The sequence below is a fragment of the Saprolegnia diclina genome, assembly GCF_000281045.1.
Source record: "Saprolegnia diclina VS20 unplaced genomic scaffold supercont1.12, whole genome shotgun sequence".
In the NCBI taxonomy this organism is placed as follows: domain Eukaryota; phylum Oomycota; class Saprolegniomycetes; order Saprolegniales; family Saprolegniaceae; genus Saprolegnia; species Saprolegnia diclina.
This window is the reverse complement of record NW_008246079.1, coordinates 286,495-305,814: the sequence shown is the minus strand read 5'-3', so window position 1 is coordinate 305,814 and position 19,320 is coordinate 286,495. Positions and strand designations below refer to the sequence as shown.

Genomic DNA, 19,320 nt, shown 5'->3' with positions numbered 1-19,320 from the left:
TGAATCTGTTCGTATCCGGTACTGCCGGTCCGTAACCGGATGACAGAAGATCCATTTTCGAAGTTCTTTGGTTGGCGATGGCACTGGCATTCGAATCTTTGCTGGCAGCATGGCAGGCGGTCCAGCGTCCCCGTACGTGCAGCAGTCGTCGCTCCAGCCCGTGGACATCCACACGGAGCTGCCGGCGCCCGAGACCAAGAGCGTACGCCGCCATGTACCTGCAGGCGACGAAAGCTCATGGGGATCTACCGTGTAGAACAAGCGCAAGCTGATCATCGTTGGCGTCGCACTCGTCGTCGTCGCCGCCGTCGTGGGCACGACCGTGGGCGTGCTCGTGACCAAGAAGAGCACGTCGTCGCAAGCGTCCGACGGCAACAACAACAACAACAACGGAGCGACAACCGCGCCGACCGGTACGTCCCGCCCGGGCGACACGACGGCGACAGGCGAGACAGTTGCGCCCGGTGTCTCGACGCCGACGCCGACATCGTCGAACGGCAAGCCGATCGTGCCGGCTAACCCGACGTCCGACCCCGAGACGCAGACGACAGCGGTGACGATGCTCGCGATCGGCGACTGGGGCAGCACGACTGGCAAGGAGAGTGGCAACCCGGGCTCGTGCTGCGTCTTGTACAAGACCACGAACAAGCTCAACACGGACCTGCCGCGCTACAAGGTCGACTTTTGGTCGCAGAAGCACGTCGCAACGCTCCTCGCGCAGTCGGCGAAGGAGCTTTCGCCGGTGCGCATCCTTGGCCACGGCGACAACGTCTACTGGAATGGCGTCGGGTCGCTCGACGCCGCGTACCGCTTCCAGACGACGTTCGAAGACATGTACAACCAGCCATCGCTCGCCGGTATCAAGTGGGTCAACGTCGCCGGCAATCACGACATTGGCGGCTCGAGCTTTATCTGCGGCGAGAAGGACGATGCATTTGTCGAGTGCTCGTCGACGGCCGAGATGCTCAAGTACCTCAACGAGCGCTTCGACCTCCAGAAGAACTACAAGAGCCCGAACGGCGACCGGTGGCTCATGAAGGACCACTACTATGTCGAGCGCGTGAGTAAGAACGGTGTCTCGGTCGACATCTTCAACGTCGACACCAACTACGCCGACAGCCACGGCGCCCGCCAAGTGTGCTGCCAGTGCTACGGCTACTCGATGAAGTACGGCTACGACGAGAGCAAGTGCAACAACGTCAACGCCGGTGACAAGGCGTGCGCCGGTGGCGACGCCAACATGTACAACACGTGCATGCAGACGATCACGGACTGGGCCGACGACTCGCTCAAGCAGGCGACGCGGGACATTGCCGCGTCGACAGCCGACTTCAAGATCATCAACACGCACTACTCGCCGCAGTACCACATGAGCCCGCCCAAGATGCAGGCCTGGTACGACCTCTGCAAGTCGACGAACGTCCAAGCCTGGTTCAACGGCCACACGCACGGCTTCAACCACGATGTGTCGACGTGGGGCACGCACTTCTTTGAGAACGGTGGCGGCGGTGGCATCATCACCGAGACGTCGTCGGGCGTCACGAGCGCGACCGTCAACAAGTACGTACACCGACCATGGACGCGGTCTCATATGTGAACTCGTAGCAAGTGGATCGCTGGTGGCAACCCGTACGGCTTTATGGAGCTCAGCTTCTCGAAAGACTGGCTCAAGGTGCAATTTGTGACCTTTGATAAGGACTGGGTCTTTGGCGGCACCGACTATGCAGCGACCAAGCAAGGCGGCCTCGCGCGCGGCCACTGCTGGTTCATCCCGAGTGCCAACTACACGGCGAGCGGAGCTCTCGGCGTCGAGTGCAAGAGCTCGATCGACACGCCGCTCGGTGCCCCGATCCGGGCGTGAAGCACTTGGATCTAAGTGATGAATCGTGGTTTTATAAGATCTATATGTGTGATCTGAGCTCGACCAGCTCGGTCGACCAGCTTGCGGCACATGGCTGTTCCGAGGTCGAGTGCCACAGCACCCAAGATCGCCACGACAATGGAAGAGCAGCGAGCAGAGAGCGGTAGGCCCAAGCATAGCGATGACTTGGCCCTGACTCGAACCAGCAAGCGTGCTTGTCTATGCATACTCACTGGCTTGGTGGCGGCGGACGTCGCGGATGTTCGCGGCAGCTGCGGCATCTGATGGATGGGAAGCGTTGGGGCTATGCAACTGGCCTCAAGTGGCAGTGATGTGCGAAGAAGAGTGGACTTGGCCTACGCCGCAAGCCGTAACGCAAGCGCACTCCCCGTACCTCCAGCAGGAATGACAGAGGACGTCTACTGACGAAGGAACCGGGAACGTCTTGGAGAGATTGGCTGGCGCGCCACGGCGGGTGTTGACGGGCTGGGCAAGTGATAGCAGTCGGCGACCTGACCATCTTGAAGTATTGACTTCCACAGGATATCAAGTTAGCGAGGGTTGAGCCACTGGCTGCCTCCTGACTCTGCTTTCGGGTTCCTCACAGGACGGTCGCGCCACTGTCAGCAAGCTCTATTCCAACACGCTAGTACTAAGTGTCCAGTGCAAGCAAGCCGTGCCCACTCCCACATTCCAGGTGCATCCTCTCGCATCGTAGTTTCGCTGTGATGTAGGATGGCGACGTCCGCTTTGCAGCTTTTATTGGCACTACTTCCCACCACAGAGACTTCAACGGTTGATGCACGTAAGCTTACATTGGTGCAGGGCTGCATTCTGCTACCGGTACATGGCAGTGCTCTCGTCTTGATGTGCCAATGCCAGGTCGTAGCCGCTGCGAGTCATTTGATCCAGCTACACAGTATATCAAGTATGCGAGGTTTTTCACTGCCATGTCCTTTCTCATATCTCACCCACGATGCCTTTCAGCCGACGGCTGGTTGGTGGCAGAACTCAATTTCTGCCATGGCGTCGACCCAGGTACGTCCTCTTCCAGCGTCCCTCGCTCAGCGTGCTCGCTCTACTAGCGCGAAGCCGACTCGCTCCTGCACCAAGACGACGCGCCGCCGTCGCGCTTTGCCGCCATCGTACGTCCTTTCTTTCTCATGTCTACCACGACGCTCACGATGCCGTAGACCAAGAAGAGCGTGCTGCTCGCCGCCGTCGCCATTGTCGGTGTCTCGACCGTGGTGTACCTTGCATTGCACTCGTCGGGCGCCGTGACGACGGTCGCCGACGTCAAGGCGCCGGGTGCGTTGATCGCGACGCCCGAGGTCTCGGCCACGCACGTGCCTGGGCACGTGGGCCTCACGGCGGCGATGACCAACAAGTCGCTGCCCGGCTCGGACCCGGAGACGCAGGCGCCGGTGTTCTCGATCCTTGCGATCGGTGATTGGGGCGCGACGTACGGCAAGCAGTTTGGCAACCCTGGCAGCTGCTGCCGCATGTACGCGGGCAAGGTCAACACGCGTCTGAAGCGGTACATGGTCGACTACTACTCGCAGCACTACGTGGCCAACATCCTCGCGCAGTCGGCGGCGCAGTTTGCCGACCGGGGTCTCAAGCCCGTGTACGTCCTCGGGCACGGCGACAACTTTTACTGGAACGGCGTCGGGTCGTGGGACGTGCACTACCGGTTCGCGGATACGTACGAGCGCATGTACTCGCAGCCGTCGCTCGCCGGCATCAAGTGGCTCAACGTGCTTGGCAACCACGACATTGCTGGCTCGTCGTACCTCTGCGGCCACCAAGAAGACCGGTACTACGAGTGCAAGTCGACCGAAGAGATGCTCTTCTTTCTCAACCAGCACTTCAAGCTCCAGCAAAACTACAAGAGCCCGAACGGCGACCGGTGGGTGCTGCGCGATCACTACTACGTCGAGTCGTACGAGAAGGACGGCGTCTCGGTCGACATCTTCAACTTGGACACGAACCACGCCGACAGCCACGGCGCGCGCCAGATCTGCTGCCAGTGCTTTGGCTACTCGGCCAAGATGGGCATCTCGAACGCGGGCTGCGAAGCCGCGAACGAAGGCATGCCCCAGTGCATGGGTGGCAACGTGACCATGTACCGTGCGTGCATGGCCGAGATCGAGGCGTGGTCGCAGGACTCGTACACGCAGGCCGAGCGTGACATCAAGGCGTCGACCGCGACCTTCAAGATCATCAACACGCACTACTCGCCGCACTACCATATGAGCCCGCCCAAGTACATGCGCTGGTACAAGCTGCTGCAGGACGGCAACGTGAACGCGTGGTTCAACGGCCACACGCACGGCTTCTCGCACGACAAGTCGGCGTGGGGCACCCACTTTTTTGAGAACGGCGGCGGCGGCGGTATCCGCACCGACACGGCCGTCGGCGAACACAACGCGCTCATCGACAACCAGTGGGCCGCGGCCGGCAACCCGTACGGCTTTATGGAGCTCACGTTCTCCAAGGACTGGCTCAAGGTGCAGTGGGTCTCGTTCGATAAGGACTGGGTCTTTGGCGGCTTCAACTTGTCGGCGACCGTCCCCGGTGGCATTGCGCGTGGCCACTGCTGGTACATCCCCAACACCAACCACACGGCGTCGCAGGGCGTCGAGTGCAAGAGCTCGGTCAACCACGCGCTTGGCGCGCCGCTGCGTTAAATACCGCTGTTGCTCACTGCTGCATCTTCTAGCTTTTTGATTGTAATCTCATGACATAGTCTTCTTGTCGCATTGGTATTCGACATTATGAATCGAGCTTTTCATTGAAGAACGGCTTTTTGCGCGATGCGAGGGCACCCGGCGGTAGCCGGTGTCCGCACGCTAGCGCGGTAGGGCAATATGCCAAGAAAACCCGAGGTTTGGGGCAGGGTATGTTGCACTTCAATGCACATGATCCCGTCCACCGACGAGTCCAAACTACGTCACACACGATCCCTCCGCTAGATTACTCGCTACCCCAATGCAAAACCTCAACCAAAGAGCTCGACATGCCCCAAGAAAACACGAGGTTAACCCTAGTGACATAGTACTGCTGCATGAGGGTAGGACGGCCCTTGGCGGCGACCGGTATGGAGCTACTGTAGCACGTGCTTGGGGGGCCGCTTGAGAAGATTCTTGATCTTGTCGAGTCGGGCGTCGCCGCGCTGGTTGATGTAGACCGTGTAGACAGCGTCCAGGCGCGTGTGGTGCTTGATGTGATACGTGGCGAGCCACTCGTGGTGCGTGATGGTGTAGTACCACGTCACAAAGAGGTACGAGAGGAGGAGGACCGTCGCGTCTTCGTCCCAGAGAAGAAAGTGGTTCATGATCAAGATGGCGCCGGGGCCGCCGAGCTCAATCGCCAAGTCGCGTGGGTCGGAAATGAGGTTGCTCGACCCCGTCGGTCGGAGGCAGCAGTGGTGCATCAAGTGCAGCTCTGGGCACATCTCGTGGAGAAACTGATGGCCTTTGTAGAAGAGCACTTCGCTCATGCCAATGTTGACGAGCACGCCAACGAGCGTCCATGGCGTGTACGACGACGCGGCCAAGAGGTCGGCGACGGCGGCAGGGCCGGCAAGGTGCTCGATCACAATGACGTTCATGAGCTGCCCGCCGAGAAGCGCGAGAGCCATCGCACAAAGCACGGACCAGTCGGAGAAGCCATTGTAGCGCAGCACGAGCACGTTGCGGCCAAAGCTGTTGGAGACGAGCGCGTCGAGGACCGAGCCCAAGACGCCGAGACCGAGGCCGGCGAGCGCGCCGATCGCGCCGTACCAGTTGATGAGCACAAATACGTTGGTGGCGAAGATGATCTGTGCGATCACAAAGTACGGCAGGCCATGCAGCCGCGCGAGCGGCGCGGGCGCCTTGGGGCCACGCACGACGGCGTCGAACGGAGCCATTCCGGCCTTTCTGGCCCTCGAGAGGCCATTGGTCAAGAACAGCCAATCACAGGGCGGTATGGATCCACAACCCGACGCACGACGATTCGTCGAGACACTGTTTTTCGTGCATGATACACTGTCTTTTACACTGTAAATTTTGGGCGAGACATCAATGTGCCGAGCAACGAAGCAGGCATCGACCGCTCGAATGGTTCGCATCAGCTGCTCTAAGAGACGCTTGGATCGCGAGGGACAGAGCACATACGGCACCGATGCAGTACCCAGAATACGCCGACAACCTCGGCGTCTCGAGAAGGATATGGTTGTTGGCCGGTTTGGTGCAACGCGGAGCATATATCGGAACACCACTGGCAGCGTCAGATCACCACCAAGATGCTTTTGCAACAGGCAACGCTTCTTTCTTTGCTGATGACCACGATCTCAAGAGTCTGACAAGCCAGACGCATAGCACTCCTCTCAATGGCCGCATGGCTCAACTGCGAAAGTCATCAATATGCATCTTCAAGATCAAATGCGAGTCTTCTCGGGCCTGGTACTGCCGCTCTGTACGAAACACAGCGAGCGTCCACCCAGCCTGAGCCCCGCGAGTGTGGACCCACAAAGCAGAGTTCGAGTCGCCACTTGAGCAACACGATGGACGAGATCGTCTAACCAAGGTCCCTAATCCTTGCGCCCACCCTCCTCGCGTGTAGTCGGTACATACTATGAAATTAGTCTTTTAGTAGGTACATACTATTAGTCGACCCGTACTCTGGCCGCTTGGGATTCACGCTACAATGTACTCCTCCAAAGTTGAACTCGGACACAGAAAGGCGGGTTCCTATGCTAGCGAAGGTAGGAGTACACGTTGACGGGGCTGTTCTCAGATACAAGACGCCGCAGCATGCCGTCTGAGCACCCTCAGCGAACCGACGCAATAGCTTGCTACCTCCTACTTTTTCACTCGTTCAACCGTCCATTGTAAGTGACATGGTCACGTGCTGCACGCATCGTCGAGTCACGACATGCGAATCTGCAGCCAAAGGCCGTCGACGTGCTTCCGTCAACAGCTACAGTCCACTTTGCCAGTTGGCGGGAAGGCGAAGCCGTCAAGGGCGGTATCTAGCCGTCCAATCGTGGCTTTGATTGGCTTAGCATGAAGCAAGACGTCATGTGATTCGCCGGTTCTAGCCAATCGCATCCATAAGTTCTGAGTTGTGATCAGACCATCGCCCGCCTGTCTGCGTCTGATTTGGCGAGCGCTGCTCATGCCCGCGCGATCGTCACCGCTCGCGCAGTCAGCAATTTACGTCCGTCTTGGCATGCGGCGCTTTCTTCTGCCATTGCTGCTGCTGGCGGCCGCCGTCAGTGGCCAGCATAATGCGTCAATGTCGTCGTCGGTGTGTACTCCGATCGAGCTGGACGTCGACTACAGTGGGAACGACATCAAAGCCACGACACGGACCAACCCGGAGGACTGCTGTGCCGACTGTGCCGCGACGCCGGGGTGCGTCGTGTACGTCTGGAATGGCGCCTCCACATGCTACCTCAAGCACACGATCGGGTGGCAAGGGCCGGCCCCCGGCGCCCGCGCTGCGAAAAACCCGGGACCTTCCTCGCCGTTTTGCTCGCCAGTGCTTGAAAATACCGAATACCTCGGCGTCGACATGTCGTGGTCGCTCCAACGCCGCGCCGAAGACTGTTGCGACGACTGCCGCAAAACGCCGGGGTGCCAAGCGTTTATGTGGACGCCCGAGGACAACGGCCGCTGCTACTTGCGTCGCCTCGTGGGCGACCCCACACCTCGCGCGGGTGCCCGGTCCGCCCTAGTTAACAAGGTAGCGGCCGTCTGCACGGTCGAGAAGGACGTCGACTACTTTGGCAACGACATTGTCTCGATTCCCCGGGACTCGGCCGACGCGTGTTGCGCCGAGTGCGACGCGACACCCAACTGCGTTGTGTATGTCTGGAGCACATACACGGGTCGGGGTGTGTGCAACCTCAAGCACACGAAAGGCCTGACGTCCGTGGCGCCCGGCGCCATTGCCGGCTCAAAAGGTACCACGGGCACCGGCAGCTGTAGTGCCCCCGAGCCGGACGTCGCCTACGACGGGACGCAGCTTGCGACGACCAGCCATGTGCTCTCGAGCGCGTGCTGTCAAGATTGCGCCGACACGCCCGGGTGCACGTTCTACGTCTGGTCCAGCGGCGTATGTAGCCTCCGCAACAACCAAGGAAAGAAGGTGTCGGCCCCCGGGTCGAGCTCGGGGTCGCTGCGCATGCCCTCGACATCGCCACCGCCGCCGCAGCCGCCGGGTCCGACCAAAGTGCAAACTCAAATCTTTGGAGAGTATCCGCTGCCGCGCATCGCGTACAGCGTGCTGCCGCAAGCGCGCTGGCTCGAGACGTCTGCGTATAAGGCGTTTCTGGAGGCGTTCGAGCGGATCATGACCAACGAAACACTCCAGGCACAGCACGCGGGGATGCCGCACGAGCTTCTTCTCGCTGCGTCGGCGCACGTCCGGTATTTTCCGCGCGTGCGCAGCGCCGGCGAGTGTGCGCTCGTGGCCAGCACATACGGCTTTTCGTACTTTACCTTTGTCGCGGCGTCGCAGCTTTGCATGGCGCACACGTTTGCACCGAGCGCGTCGGCGCCGGCAACGACCTGGATGCGCAATCAAGACGGCAACTTTCTTCAGTTTGCGCCACAAGAGTTTCCGACGACCTTGGTGCGAACCGTGCCGGCACCGACGCTCGGAGCGTGCCAGGCGGCGTGCACCGACAACTGCGCCGGCGTCGGGTACACGGTCGAGAGTGGCGTCTGCGCTGTCGTCGTGCCCGTGGCCCACGTCGATGCCGACACCGACGTCGTCGCCGGCTGGGTGCAGAACCCGCATACGTGGGCGGAGACTCTTAACGGCTTTCAGTACGTCACGATGACCGACCGGGACGTCGGCGACGAAATCTACAAGCGCGTTTTGGCAACCAACATCCCCTCGGTTGTTGCTTGCGCAGCGCTCGTGGCTGCTCAGGCGGACGCTGCCGTGAACGTTCTCTTCCTCTACGACGAGCCGACACAGACCTGCTGCACGGTGCCGACGACAACATCGCCGCTCCGAAGTATCCAGTTTGTTAACTACCCGACGTCACCGATTTCGATTGGGCGGCGTGTGCTGCGCGGCTTGGCCTCGACGCTTGTTGTGCCCGCACTCTCGTACGACGACTGCCACCGCCAATGCCTTCCGTCGGCGTCCAACTGCTTTGCGTCGTCCTATTATACCGAAAAGTGCACCTTGTACACAGCTTTGTACCGGCCGCGGTCGACGCTTGGCGTCCTCAGCCCCAAAGCCTCGCTGCCCGTGGCGCCACCAACGCGCACGTCCTCGGCGCTCTTTCTCACGGCGCACCAAGACGACCACGAACTTTTCGTTTCCGGTCAAGTCGCCAAGGCGGTCGCTGACCCCGACACTGCTGTCGCCTTTATCTACATGACTGCCGGCGACGCCGGGTCGACCAACGGATGGTACGAAGCGCGCGAAGCGGGTACGCTCGCAGCGACACGCGTGTGGGTGCAGGCGGCAGGGCGCTTTGACCCGGTGCAGCGCACGTCGTTCGTCACCGTCCTTGGGCACGTTATCACCAAGGTTGAGATTGGCAACGTTGCGCACTACTTCTTACGCCTCCCCGAGTTCGGGACGATCGACTTGTCGAAATATGGGACGCCGGTCTCACCCATGAACCGGCCCCAAGAGGTCTATGCGACCGAAGCCGACGTGCAAGCCGTCCTCTTGGCGATCGTCAAGATGGAGGCCAAGGGCCGCGCGACGCTGCACAGCCAGCAGTATGGGCAAGTGGATCACTTTTTGCATGCGATGACTGGCCGTCTCATTGCGAGTGCGGTGGCCACCGACCCGACGCTGTCGACATGCCTCAGCATAGCGTACTACTGGGGCTATCAAAAGTGGCTCGACCCTGTCAACCTCCCGGACAAGCTCACGATTGAGCTCCAGCGCCGGGCGTGGCTGGCGCTCAGCAGCACCGCGTCGCGCTTGTACCCGAGCATGTCGCCATGGCTCGACCATGTTTCGGTGCTTGGCCGCGAGTATGTCGCGTCGTCGCTTGTGCGCACCAACCTCTGCCCTGCCTGAGCCCAATGCTGCTAAGCTCACGTTATATAGCTTGTTGTGCGCTGATTTGTCCGTATTGCGCTTGGTAGCAGCAGTACACTCGCGGCGCCTCGGCAGCTGCTTTGGGTAGAAGAAGTGCGCTGCAAAATTTGGTCGACGCATGCAGTACCTCTTCATCGTCGCACTGGACGCTGCAAGCAAAGGTGGCGCGATCGACGGCTTGCCCTCGCAGTGCTCCGTAGCTGCCGTTGCGCTGGCGGGTTGCCACGCGACGGCTTCTATTTTCGGCGGATCTATTTTTGGCGCTTCGATATTCCATAAAACAGTTCAAAACACAAAGTTTTATACAACTATGCATACAAAACCTAAATAAAGTGGGTGTTGCAAACATGTTTCAAACCAATCCAAGCTCCAACCGCCCTCGCGTGGCAGTTGGTCATTCTCGCCGAACGCCATGGCCTCGCTCGCTGCCGTCTGCGATGCACCGCTGGTCGCTCTGATCTGCGCGTTCCAAGCCGGCTGGCCCAAAGCTCTTGTCGAGTACCACCGCGCGATCTATGCTCCGTCGCTCTCACAGCTCAGCGTGCTCGACCACGCCGCCTCGACCGGCGCCACAAAGGTACTCGCCGCTGCCTACAAGTACCCAAGGGTCTACTGCGTGAGCGCTGCTGCCATGGACGCAGCGGCCTCGAACGGACACTACGATACGGTGCAGTGGCTCCACCACCACGGCGCTCCATGCTCGGTACCCCACACTATCTCCGCGGCAGCCTGGATCTCCTCATCCGCGTCGTGCTCGTACAGGTGTGGGCCATGAACGGTGCCGCCAAGCGCGGTCACTTGCAAATCGTTTGCTTTCTGCACGCACATCGCAGCGAAGGCTGCACCGAGTACGCGTTGCACCACGCGCTTTTGTCGAGCCACACGACAACCGCTGCGTTCCTCCTGGCGCACCGCGCCGAAGGCTGCTGCTCGTACACGCTCGTGCGGGCCGCGCAGCTCGGGTGCGTCTCCTCCATGCGCTCTCATCATGGACGCAACGTACATAGGCGCTTGGACCTTGTCGAATTCCTCTTTTGCCATGGGTTGCAAGGCCGCAGCGGCGCCCAGGCCATGGACATTGCTGCCACCTGGGGCCATCTCGCGATTGTACAGTACTTACATGCCCACAGCGAGAGCAATTGTACGACGCAAGCCCTCGACGGGGCGGCCATGCACGGCCACGCCGATGTGGTGGCCTTTCTGGTGCACCACCGGCGCGAAGGCTACTCGGGTCTGGGCCTCGAGCGCGCGCGCCACCGCGGGTTTGACGCGATCGTCGCCACGCTTCTGGCGCATCCGCATCTGCTGCGCTACTAGCCAAGGCGCGTTTTATTTATTCGAGTTTTACTGCATCCTCTTCCATACATTTATCATTACGCGTCTGCTACAGCTGGCGGCGCGTCGTCGGTCATGGGTGCTGCCTCGGGCGACGCGTCCGTCGGTGCAACTTCTGAGGACGGCTCGGGCGAGGCCTCCGGTGCCGTCGTCGTCTCCGTCGCAATCTCAGCGGCCGGCGATGCAGCAGGCGACGCCTCGGCAGACACAGCAGGCGAGGCCTCAGGAGACGCTTCCGGTGAAGCCTCGGCAGAGACTTCAGGCGACGCTTCTGGCGAGGCCTCTGCAGACTCTACGGGCGAGGCCTCTGCAGACTCTTCGGGCGAGGCCTCTGCAGACTCCTCGGGCGAGGCCTCTGCAGACTGCATGGGCGAGGCATCTGCAGACTCTACGGGCGAGGCCTCTGCAGACTCCTCGGGCGAGGCATCAGCAGACTGCACGGGCGATGCGACCGGGGATGCCTCAGCAGACACGTCAGGAGACGCTTCGACCGACGCCTCAGCAGATTCCTCCATGGGGGTGTCGTCCATAGTGCCATCGACCGACGTCTCGGCGGCGTGTTCCGGCGACGGTGTGGCCATGGGTACTTCTGTGACGGCATCCGGCGAAGGTACGTCGGCAGGCGCGGCGTCAGTAGCGACCTGAGCATCAGTCGCAATGTCGGCAGCCTCCGGAGAGAGGGGCGCCGACGATTCTTCCGGCGTCGCATCAATCGGGGCAATCGGGGAGGCAATGACCGACGACGCACCGTCGGCGATCTCGGACACCGGCTTGGGAGACGCAGCTGCCGACGCCTGCGGCGTGTTTTCAAAGGACGAGATCGCAGACACGTTGGGCGACGCGACGCCCGAGATGCTAGGCGACGCAACGCCCGAGATGCTGGGGGATGCCATGCCCGAGATGCTGGGGGAGGCCACGCCCGAGATGCTGGGGGAGGCCACGCCCGAGATGCTGGGGGAGGCTACGCCGGAGAGCGTCGCGAGCGGCGACTGGACCGCGCCCAGAGGTTCGGCGTCCGCTTCGCCATTGCCCATGTCAACGTCAGCCACCTCTTCAGTCTTCGTAGGCTGCGCCGCTTCCGTGGTTTCGTCTGTTGCGCCCATCGGGTCGTCCTCCTTCTCCTGCGGCACATCAACCTTGACCTGATCCTCGCCCTCGAGCTTGGGCGCGGCGGTAGTCGCTTTAAGCGGCGGCGTATTGGTGCCCATATCTTGGTTCGAACCCATGGGTTGGTCGACGCCTTCCGGCTTGGGCTGCTCGGCGACAGGCGGCGCGATCTGGGCAGGCGGCGGCTGGACAATGGCGACGGGTGCGGGCTTGGACTTGACGGGCGGCTCCGTGCTCTCATCGGCCCACTTGGCGAGCGTCATGAGGTTACGGTTGAGCTTCTTGCGCTTCTTCTCAAGCTTGTCTTGGATGTCGGCAAGCGCGGCGCCCCGCTCGTGCTTGACGGCGTTGTTGAGCTGGATGATCTCGACGATCATGGTCGCGTTCTCATCGAGCATGCTCTAGCCGCCGCCCATAAGCCTCGCATGCATGTAGCAGCATGGTCTACCTGGATGTGCTCGGTCGAGATGTACTTGTGCTCGGGCTCCATGCTCATGGTCGCTCTCTTCCTCGGGACTGCACTTGGTGGACTGGGCACGAGCGGGAATTCCAGCCTCAATTTTTTTGCCACGTCCAGCACACCCATACAAACACCAAGTTATTTCGATCGAATTTTGAATCCTCAAATCCGTGGGCGATGCCGAATTGGCCGCATTCCGTTGTTTATTTGCGGTGCATGCCACTTTCAATGGTCGCCAATGTGGCATTTGGGCCTCAAGTCGGCTCTCCCACCACGACCATATCCGATCCCGACGACGGGACAGTAAAGATCAAGGGCGTCATCGATCGGCTCATTACCCATGCGTATGGATACCCATGGACTTGCGATACCGGTCTCCCGCTCTGCGTCGTTTCGGTTGCACGGAGCGCGTGCCACATTCCATTGTTGTGTGTTTTTAGTAAGCGGCATCTGCCGCAAACAAGTCGACGAATCGAAAGCGGCGAAAATCCCACTTGACAGGATGCTGCGTCGAGCAGCGGGCCGCGCCGCCTTCTCGACGTACGGCAACATCAACTTTAGCCCCAAGAAGCAACGCAGCATTGCGAACGTCGTCAAGGTGTACCATGACGTCCACGCCATGGCGCCGTCGCATGGCACTCTTCTCATTCCGAACGAAGCGCCGTGGCCCGACGAGGCTCGCGGCAAGGACATCAACCTTAGCCGCTTCCGGGCGCTGTACCACCAGAATCGCCTCGATCCAAGCGTCGTCGCCGACATGGATGCGCTGAGTTTTCCATGGAGCGCTCGGCGCCACCACTGGGACGTGCGCTTTCGCGCCCTCGACGCCTTTCTTGCGTTGCATGGGCCGATCCCTGTCCCGTTTGACTTTGTCGTACCAAAGAACGCAGCGTGGCCGCGCGAGACGTGGGGCATCGACCTCGGCCAAGCGTTTGGTCTCTTGCAGCGCGTCGGCTTTCCGTCGTATGTCAAGGGCGACGAGATGGCGCGGTTCGCACCAATCCTAGCGCACCCGCGGACGCGACGTCCGCCATTGACACCCGCGATCCTCGTCGACGCCTGTCGCATCTACTATACCGAGTACGGCAACTTGGACGTACCCTTGATGTATAGGACGCCTGCCGAAGCGCCGTACCCGCCGTACGTGCAGTCGCTTGCGCTCGGGCGCCACCTCCAGGCGCTTCGGTACGACCCGTCGCCGCCGTTTGCAGTCCTCGAACCGCTCGTGCGCGAGATGCACTTTTCGTACATTGGTCCGCGCTGGGGTCTCCAGTTGCGGGCGATCAAGGAATTTGCTGCGAATTTTGGCCATCTCCTCGTGCCCCACTCGTTTGTGATTCCGCCCAACGCGACGACGTGGTCGCCCGACCTCATTGGCCTCCGCCTTGGGAACCTCGTCAATACGCTTCGGACGACCCGGTCGTCGCTGAGCCAAGAGCAGATCCAGGCACTGGAGGACGAAGGCTTTGTGTGGAGCGTGCTCGACTTTGTCTCGGCGCGCAAGCTCAGCGCGCTTACGGCGTTCATTCGCGTCTTTGGCCACCCGCGCGTGCCTCAGCAGTTCGTCGTACCCGAAGACGATAGCGCGTGGCCGGTTGAGGTCCGCGGTCTCCCGCTTGGCACGGTCGTCAAGGACTGGCGCCGACACAAGAAGACGATGACCGACGACATGGTCCAACGGCTCGATGCACTCGGGTTTGTGTGGGACATGGTTGCGTGGCGCCAAGAGCGCGTGCTCCACGCCCTCCAAACGTTCAAGGCACTGCATGGCCACTTGCGCGTTCCGCCGCAGTTTGTCGTACCCACCAACGACGCGCGCTGGCCAGAGAGCACGTGGGATCTGCACCTCACGAATGCGCTCATGAACACGCGCAAAGCCGAACGCGTCCGCGCGACGTGGCCACCGCACCGTATCGCAGCGCTCGAAGCCCTCGGCATCTTGACGCCTCTCGCCTCCACGTCGAGTGATACCCAGAGACAGTTAACGTAAAGACACCGTCTTGAGCTAGTTGAATGCACAGACGAGTTGCTGAGAGCGGTGCGCGATACGCGTCTGTTCTTTGTCAAGGGCTCTTGAACAGCTATCGCGTGGCCACTGCATGAGGGTTAGGGTAGGGGTAGGTGTAGAAAGGGCAAACTGAGTTATTCACGTCGTACGAGCACGGCAAGGAAGAAGAGACCGGGCAATTTCGTAGCTACTGGCAGCACGCGCGACTGTTGTGACACGGCATCAAAGGTCGGGCTGCCGGACACGCCATGCATTCGCCTTGACCGTCGATCGAGTAGGACGATGGCCCGCACCTGTGCACCTCCATGATCGAGGACAACCGACAGAGACGGCAAAGGAGCGTACGCATTGGCGGTCGCAGAAACGGTGCCGGGCGGACAAAAGAAGCCCGCGCTGCACCAGCCGCTGCATGTCTCGACGGTCAAGCCTACATGCATGCAATATGCAATGGCATTGGGTTTCCATGCAAAGACTGTACCTGTGGCGCTGCCGAACGTGCCAGGCGGACACTGATAGAGTACGCCATGCTGACAGAACGACCCCATCGGACAGAGTGCTTGGCCCGACCTAACCAAGTGCGAGGTATGTCGTCGGCGAGAGAGGCATTCGCAAACCGTGTGCTGTTGGTGCCACCCGTGGTGTAGTACCCCACCGATACGGCGAGAGGCTGGGGTGACCCTGGAGGGCAGTAGACGCTCACGTTACCGCATGGAAACGCTTGCGCAGCGATGCTGCCCGTCGGGCAGTAGTACCCCGGCGCACAGAGGCCCGAGCACGTTGGCCGCGTGAGTTGTGGGACACCTCCGTACGTGCCCCCCGGGCACAGAAACGAAGTTCCGTCGACGCAATAGGAGCCCAAGGGGCAAGGCAGCTGGTACCAGCGCATGCTGTCGCGATCCAACGCCTCCGTTTTACGCGCCATTTTCGTCCGCATCATCGAACAGCTCGGACGTACGGGGACGTGTCACCGCCCGAGTAGTAGCCCACAGCGACGGGCTCGGGCGACGCCGATCCCCGGCGACAGATGACGGAAGCGTTTCCGCACGCCACCTACGTTAGTAAATGATTTCTGATAGCTTTTATAGCAAAATAGCACCCACTTGCGTCGGAAGCGAGCTTCCTGGAGGGCAGTAGAAGCCGCGCTGGCAGAGACCCGTGCACTAGGTGCCACCAGAATGCATTGAGAAGAACTACTACGCCACGATGTGCGTACGAGTGTCGATGTCTCTTGGGCTGCGCTGCCGTAGCGGCCGCCCGGACATGGGTAGCGAAGGCCGTACTGGCAAAACGAGCCTGGCTCACATGGGGCTTGCGCGTCGCGGCGCGTGATGTCAGAGAAGAGCCCTGGCCAGAGTACTGCAGTGTGGTTGACAACAGTGGATGGTACCTGCGACCGAGTCGAGCGAGTAGAAGCCTGCCGTCACCGCGACGGGGTACGGCGAGCCCGAGGGGCAGTACAAGTACGGCGCACCGCACGGCTCCTTGCATGCACGAACTTGACAAGAGCTATTCCAACTAAGCATACCACGGCGTCGTGGGCGCTGGCAACCGGGCAGTAGTGTCCCCGTCGACACGCATTTGTGCACAGAGGATTTGTTTCCTTCCAGGAGGTGCCAAACCTATGTCGGACAACGGTGAAGAGACTCACGGGCTTGGGTGGAGCTGCACCGGCCAGCAGGACACGGCGATCGAGCGCCCTGAACGCAGTAGTACCCGGGCTTGCAAGCCGCCTCTTGGTACTTGGTCCACGACGTGTTGGGCGGTAGAAGCGACGCCATCTACATACCATGGCACCATTTTCAGAGACTGTAAAGCCGTCTACTTGGGTTGCGATCGGAAGGTGGATGCAGGTGACACCGTCAAAGTACAAGGCTGTCGTGGTCGCCTCCCACGTCGCGCCCCCCGAGAGCCGATAGCAAGAACAAGTTGTGCGGTCGATCGAGCTACACAGTGCGCAGTGTGCTACAGTCACAGTCGTCACGTACCTCGTTGATGTGAATGGCGGACACGCTTGGCAGAGGCTTTGGCTGTCGCCGTCGTCTGGCTTGAAGGTCCCGAGTGGGCACGGCACACACCTGTGAAGACGATATGAGTGTCACCTCTCGGCGAGACAAGTTGTACGGGGCAAAAGGGAAGAGCGCGTCACCATAGTCGACAGCAATCGTGGACCAACCAGCGAGCAAGAGAGCGGCCAGCGACGTCGACGCGCTTCGATAGAGTCCAGGACCACACGTATCAGTAGTCGCAATGTACTAGCCGTAAGGGACTCTCCATCGCAGGGACAGCAAGTTGAAGCCTACCGAATAAAACCCGCGGGTGACTGGCGTTGGCAACTTCGAGCCGGACGGGCAGTACGACCCGAGCCCACATGTCACTTGGAAGGGCGACGTGCTTCCTGGCGGGCAGTAGTACCCCGATGCACAAACGCCCGAACATGTTGGCGAGATGCTGCCGGGGTCGGTGCCATAGTATCCCCCGGGACACAAGTAGCACTGGCCTTCAAACGCAAACGAGCCCGGTGGTGCGAGTGCTTGCGCCGCTTGTGTCGTTGCCGACGCCCCCACGCCGCAGTAGCCGCTCGATACGACTACAAGTAGTCTCCTTATCAGTACAAACTGTGTAGCAAGCGTACAAAGGGGGCGCGGTGAGCCTTCCGGACAGTACGTATGGGGGCTGCCGCACTCGTTGGCGGTCGCGCCCAAACTTCCTTGCGGGCAATAGTACCCCGGTGCACACTGTCCACTACAAGGACATGAGATGGACCGCGTCCACGCGCCGCACCTGCAAGCCGGTGTTGTCAAGCCAAATGCACTACCAAAGGCACCCGCCGGACACGGGGATCGAAGCCCGTTGAGACAGTAGTGCCCCGGTTCACACACGGCTTGGTCTTTGTGATACAAAGAGTCGATCGGACTCGAGTAGTTGCCAACACCAACCGGCTGCAGAGCGTAGCTGTCCGAGGGGCAAAAGAAGGCCGCGTCGCTGCACGGCGACTACAGCATCACGCAGCTATAAGCACACGCTGAGCCAACGAGGCGCACCGGGGTGACCGTGCCCGCAACGCAAAGCGAGCCAGCAGGACACACACCCGAGCAACGGCTCGAATTGAGTCCCTCGGTGGCCCCGAACCGGCCGACAGGACAGGGAAAGGCTTTTCCTACATGAACATCGACGTGGAGGCTCCCTTGGCTACCTCTAATGCGCACCATAGACGCAGTACGAGCCTGGAGGGCAACGGGTCGCCACCATCGTGATGGCCTGCGTCATGGGGTCTTTAGCTGGGACGAGGTGCATGCCTGGCGGCACGACGCGCGGTGACGCACTGCCCACCGGGCACAAAGCACCGTCGGGACAAGCCAATGGGGTCGTGGTGCCGGCGGGGCAGTAGAAGCCTTCGGGGCACGCGCCCGAGCACGCTGGCGTCGACAAGCTGTCGGTGACGCCATAGGTCCCTAGATCCTTGCATATGGCAAAATTGGCAACTTGATATAGAGTTGATACCCGGCGGGCATGGAAGGGGGGCACTCGCACCAAGTGGGCAGTAGCTCCCTGGAGGACACACATCCGAGCATGCCGGCGATGTCAGCCCGCTGGTTGAGCCAAAGGTCCCCTCGACACACGGCAGGAGCTGCCCGTTGACGCAGTAGAAGCCTGCTTCACAGAGAGCAACCGACTCGCTACACAGTTGCAGTTGTTTCGATATACGATGCGTCGTATACCGTCTCGTGGCATCGATACCAAGCGCGTAGTACCCAGGAGGAACGAGCGACGGTGCTGCGGCGCCAAGAGCGCAGTAGAGGTGCTGTCCGCCGCAAGCAATGGGCTCGGCGCTAAGCCATTATAGTAGGTCCACGCGGCGGATTCAAAATGGGGGGACGTACGTTCCAAGGGGGCAGTAGAACCCGGCGGGGCAGAGGCCAGAGCACTGCGGTGTTTGAAGGCCCGTCACGTTTCCGAAAAAGCCCGCGGGGCACCGCGTCAAGCGATTGTTTCTAATTTGCCGGCCTGAGGTCCCGATCGCGAAGGTATGGTCGCACCTGCAATAGCTACCCGTTGGGCACGGCGCGAGATCGGAACACGGATCTGTCGCCAACCCTTCGGAGGGCAGAAGCTGGCAGTAGCCGCTCTCTGACACGCATGCATTGGCACTAGGCAAGACGAGCGTCGCTGCCACGAGAACGCCCAACATGCTTTGAACTGACGTTACAGGAAACGACCTTTGAGAAAGCAGCGCGAGCCGCGTACTCCGTTCACTACCAAGTGATGTATGTCTCCATTAACGCTATGGTTCGAGCTACAGCGTACATGATATCCTAATGGCAACGGAGCTGCTCGCTTCCTGCCGCTTGCCACGACATGGAGTTCCGAGCAGTGGATTGGGGCATCGAAAAATGTCGCGATGTGATTGGCGGTATCCCGGCTTCGATTTTTTCAAGGACCAATCAAAGCGCGATGAGGTGTTAAAACATCGCGCGTGATGCCTGA

The 19,320-nt window shown here is 60.7% G+C and overlaps 8 protein-coding genes across 9 annotated transcripts; 5 read left to right on the top strand and 3 right to left on the bottom strand.

Annotated features, from left to right (window-relative positions):
• Positions 1–37: 37 nt before the first annotated feature.
• SDRG_04812 (hypothetical protein) lies at positions 38–1,906 on the top strand. Its single transcript, XM_008610498.1, has 3 exons — positions 38–202; positions 257–1,560; positions 1,606–1,906. Exons 1-3 carry the CDS (start codon positions 110–112, stop codon positions 1,859–1,861), a joined length of 1,653 nt encoding a protein of 550 aa, XP_008608720.1. The 5' UTR covers positions 38–109; the 3' UTR covers positions 1,862–1,906.
• Positions 1,907–2,642: 736 nt separating this feature from the next.
• SDRG_04811 lies at positions 2,643–4,658 on the top strand. Of its 2 annotated transcripts, XM_008610496.1 has the most exons (4): positions 2,643–2,789; positions 2,849–2,899; positions 2,947–3,006; positions 3,055–4,649. In XM_008610496.1, the coding sequence occupies exons 2-4, from the start codon at positions 2,885–2,887 to the stop codon at positions 4,549–4,551; spliced, it is 1,572 nt and encodes a 523-aa protein (XP_008608718.1). In that variant the 5' UTR covers positions 2,643–2,789; positions 2,849–2,884; the 3' UTR covers positions 4,552–4,649. The 2 variants fall into 2 exon arrangements, with proteins under 2 accessions (XP_008608718.1, XP_008608719.1); XM_008610497.1 differs by lacking the exon at positions 2,643–2,789 and having other exon boundaries at positions 2,823–2,899; positions 3,055–4,658.
• Positions 4,659–4,881: 223 nt separating this feature from the next.
• SDRG_04810 (hypothetical protein) lies at positions 4,882–5,804 on the bottom strand. Its single transcript, XM_008610495.1, has one exon. The coding sequence runs from the start codon at positions 5,772–5,774 to the stop codon at positions 4,968–4,970; it is 807 nt and encodes a 268-aa protein (XP_008608717.1). The 5' UTR covers positions 5,775–5,804; the 3' UTR covers positions 4,882–4,967.
• A 1,220-nt stretch (positions 5,805–7,024) lies between these two features.
• On the top strand, positions 7,025–9,948 carry SDRG_04809 (hypothetical protein; the record flags this gene model as incomplete). The annotated part of the gene is made up of 1 exon (XM_008610494.1): positions 7,025–9,948. One exon carries the CDS (start codon positions 7,025–7,027, stop codon positions 9,902–9,904), a length of 2,880 nt encoding a protein of 959 aa, XP_008608716.1. The 3' UTR covers positions 9,905–9,948.
• A 389-nt stretch (positions 9,949–10,337) lies between these two features.
• Positions 10,338–11,242, top strand: SDRG_04808 (hypothetical protein; the record flags this gene model as incomplete). The annotated part of the gene is made up of 2 exons (XM_008610493.1): positions 10,338–10,628; positions 10,688–11,242. The coding sequence occupies 2 exons, from the start codon at positions 10,338–10,340 to the stop codon at positions 11,240–11,242; spliced, it is 846 nt and encodes a 281-aa protein (XP_008608715.1).
• Positions 11,232–12,946, bottom strand: SDRG_04807 (hypothetical protein). Its single transcript, XM_008610492.1, has 2 exons — positions 12,816–12,946; positions 11,232–12,768 (listed from the first exon to the last, which is right to left on the bottom strand). Exons 1-2 carry the CDS (start codon positions 12,861–12,863, stop codon positions 11,299–11,301), a joined length of 1,518 nt encoding a protein of 505 aa, XP_008608714.1. The 5' UTR covers positions 12,864–12,946; the 3' UTR covers positions 11,232–11,298.
• Positions 12,947–13,300: 354 nt separating this feature from the next.
• SDRG_04806 (hypothetical protein) lies at positions 13,301–14,872 on the top strand. Its single transcript, XM_008610491.1, has one exon. It carries the CDS (start codon positions 13,330–13,332, stop codon positions 14,815–14,817), a length of 1,488 nt encoding a protein of 495 aa, XP_008608713.1. The 5' UTR covers positions 13,301–13,329; the 3' UTR covers positions 14,818–14,872.
• Positions 14,873–14,884: 12 nt separating this feature from the next.
• SDRG_04805 (hypothetical protein) lies at positions 14,885–19,037 on the bottom strand. Its single transcript, XM_008610490.1, has 23 exons — positions 18,873–19,037; positions 18,717–18,827; positions 18,555–18,665; positions 18,337–18,512; positions 18,042–18,287; positions 17,877–17,992; positions 17,617–17,828; positions 17,468–17,577; positions 17,136–17,422; positions 16,957–17,087; positions 16,821–16,910; positions 16,658–16,778; positions 16,504–16,613; positions 16,361–16,454; positions 16,223–16,316; positions 16,049–16,179; positions 15,936–15,995; positions 15,791–15,885; positions 15,450–15,722; positions 15,314–15,402; positions 15,181–15,262; positions 14,966–15,128; positions 14,885–14,922 (listed from the first exon to the last, which is right to left on the bottom strand). Exons 1-22 carry the CDS (start codon positions 19,022–19,024, stop codon positions 15,023–15,025), a joined length of 2,997 nt encoding a protein of 998 aa, XP_008608712.1. The 5' UTR covers positions 19,025–19,037; the 3' UTR covers positions 14,885–14,922; positions 14,966–15,022.
• Positions 19,038–19,320: the final 283 nt, after the last annotated feature.

Bases quoted from the DNA above. Each gene is read 5' to 3' on its own strand.
- SDRG_04812 (XM_008610498.1), top strand. From the start codon at position 110: ATGGCAGGCGGTCCAGCGTCCCCGTACGTGCAGCAGTCGTCGCTCCAG. The intron at 203-256 runs GTACGCCGCCAT...TCTACCGTGTAG, and splicing joins CGGCGCCCGAGACCAAGAGC to AACAAGCGCAAGCTGATCAT. The intron at 1,561-1,605 runs GTACGTACACCG...GTGAACTCGTAG, and splicing joins ACGAGCGCGACCGTCAACAA to CAAGTGGATCGCTGGTGGCA.
- SDRG_04811 (XM_008610497.1), top strand. The intron at 3,007-3,054 runs GTACGTCCTTTC...ACGATGCCGTAG, and splicing joins CGTCGCGCTTTGCCGCCATC to ACCAAGAAGAGCGTGCTGCT.
- SDRG_04810 (XM_008610495.1), bottom strand. From the start codon at position 5,774: ATGGCTCCGTTCGACGCCGTCGTGCGTGGCCCCAAGGCGCCCGCGCCG.
- SDRG_04807 (XM_008610492.1), bottom strand. From the start codon at position 12,863: ATGAGCATGGAGCCCGAGCACAAGTACATCTCGACCGAGCACATCCAG. The intron at 12,769-12,815 runs GTAGACCATGCT...GGCGGCGGCTAG, and splicing joins TCTCGACCGAGCACATCCAG to AGCATGCTCGATGAGAACGC.
- SDRG_04806 (XM_008610491.1), top strand. From the start codon at position 13,330: ATGCTGCGTCGAGCAGCGGGCCGCGCCGCCTTCTCGACGTACGGCAAC.
- SDRG_04805 (XM_008610490.1), bottom strand. From the start codon at position 19,024: ATGTTGGGCGTTCTCGTGGCAGCGACGCTCGTCTTGCCTAGTGCCAAT. The intron at 16,455-16,503 runs GTGCAGCTCCAC...TGTCCGACATAG, and splicing joins TCGCCGTGTCCTGCTGGCCG to GTTTGGCACCTCCTGGAAGG. The intron at 15,129-15,180 runs GTACGCTCCTTT...GGAGGTGCACAG, and splicing joins GTTTCTGCGACCGCCAATGC to GTGCGGGCCATCGTCCTACT.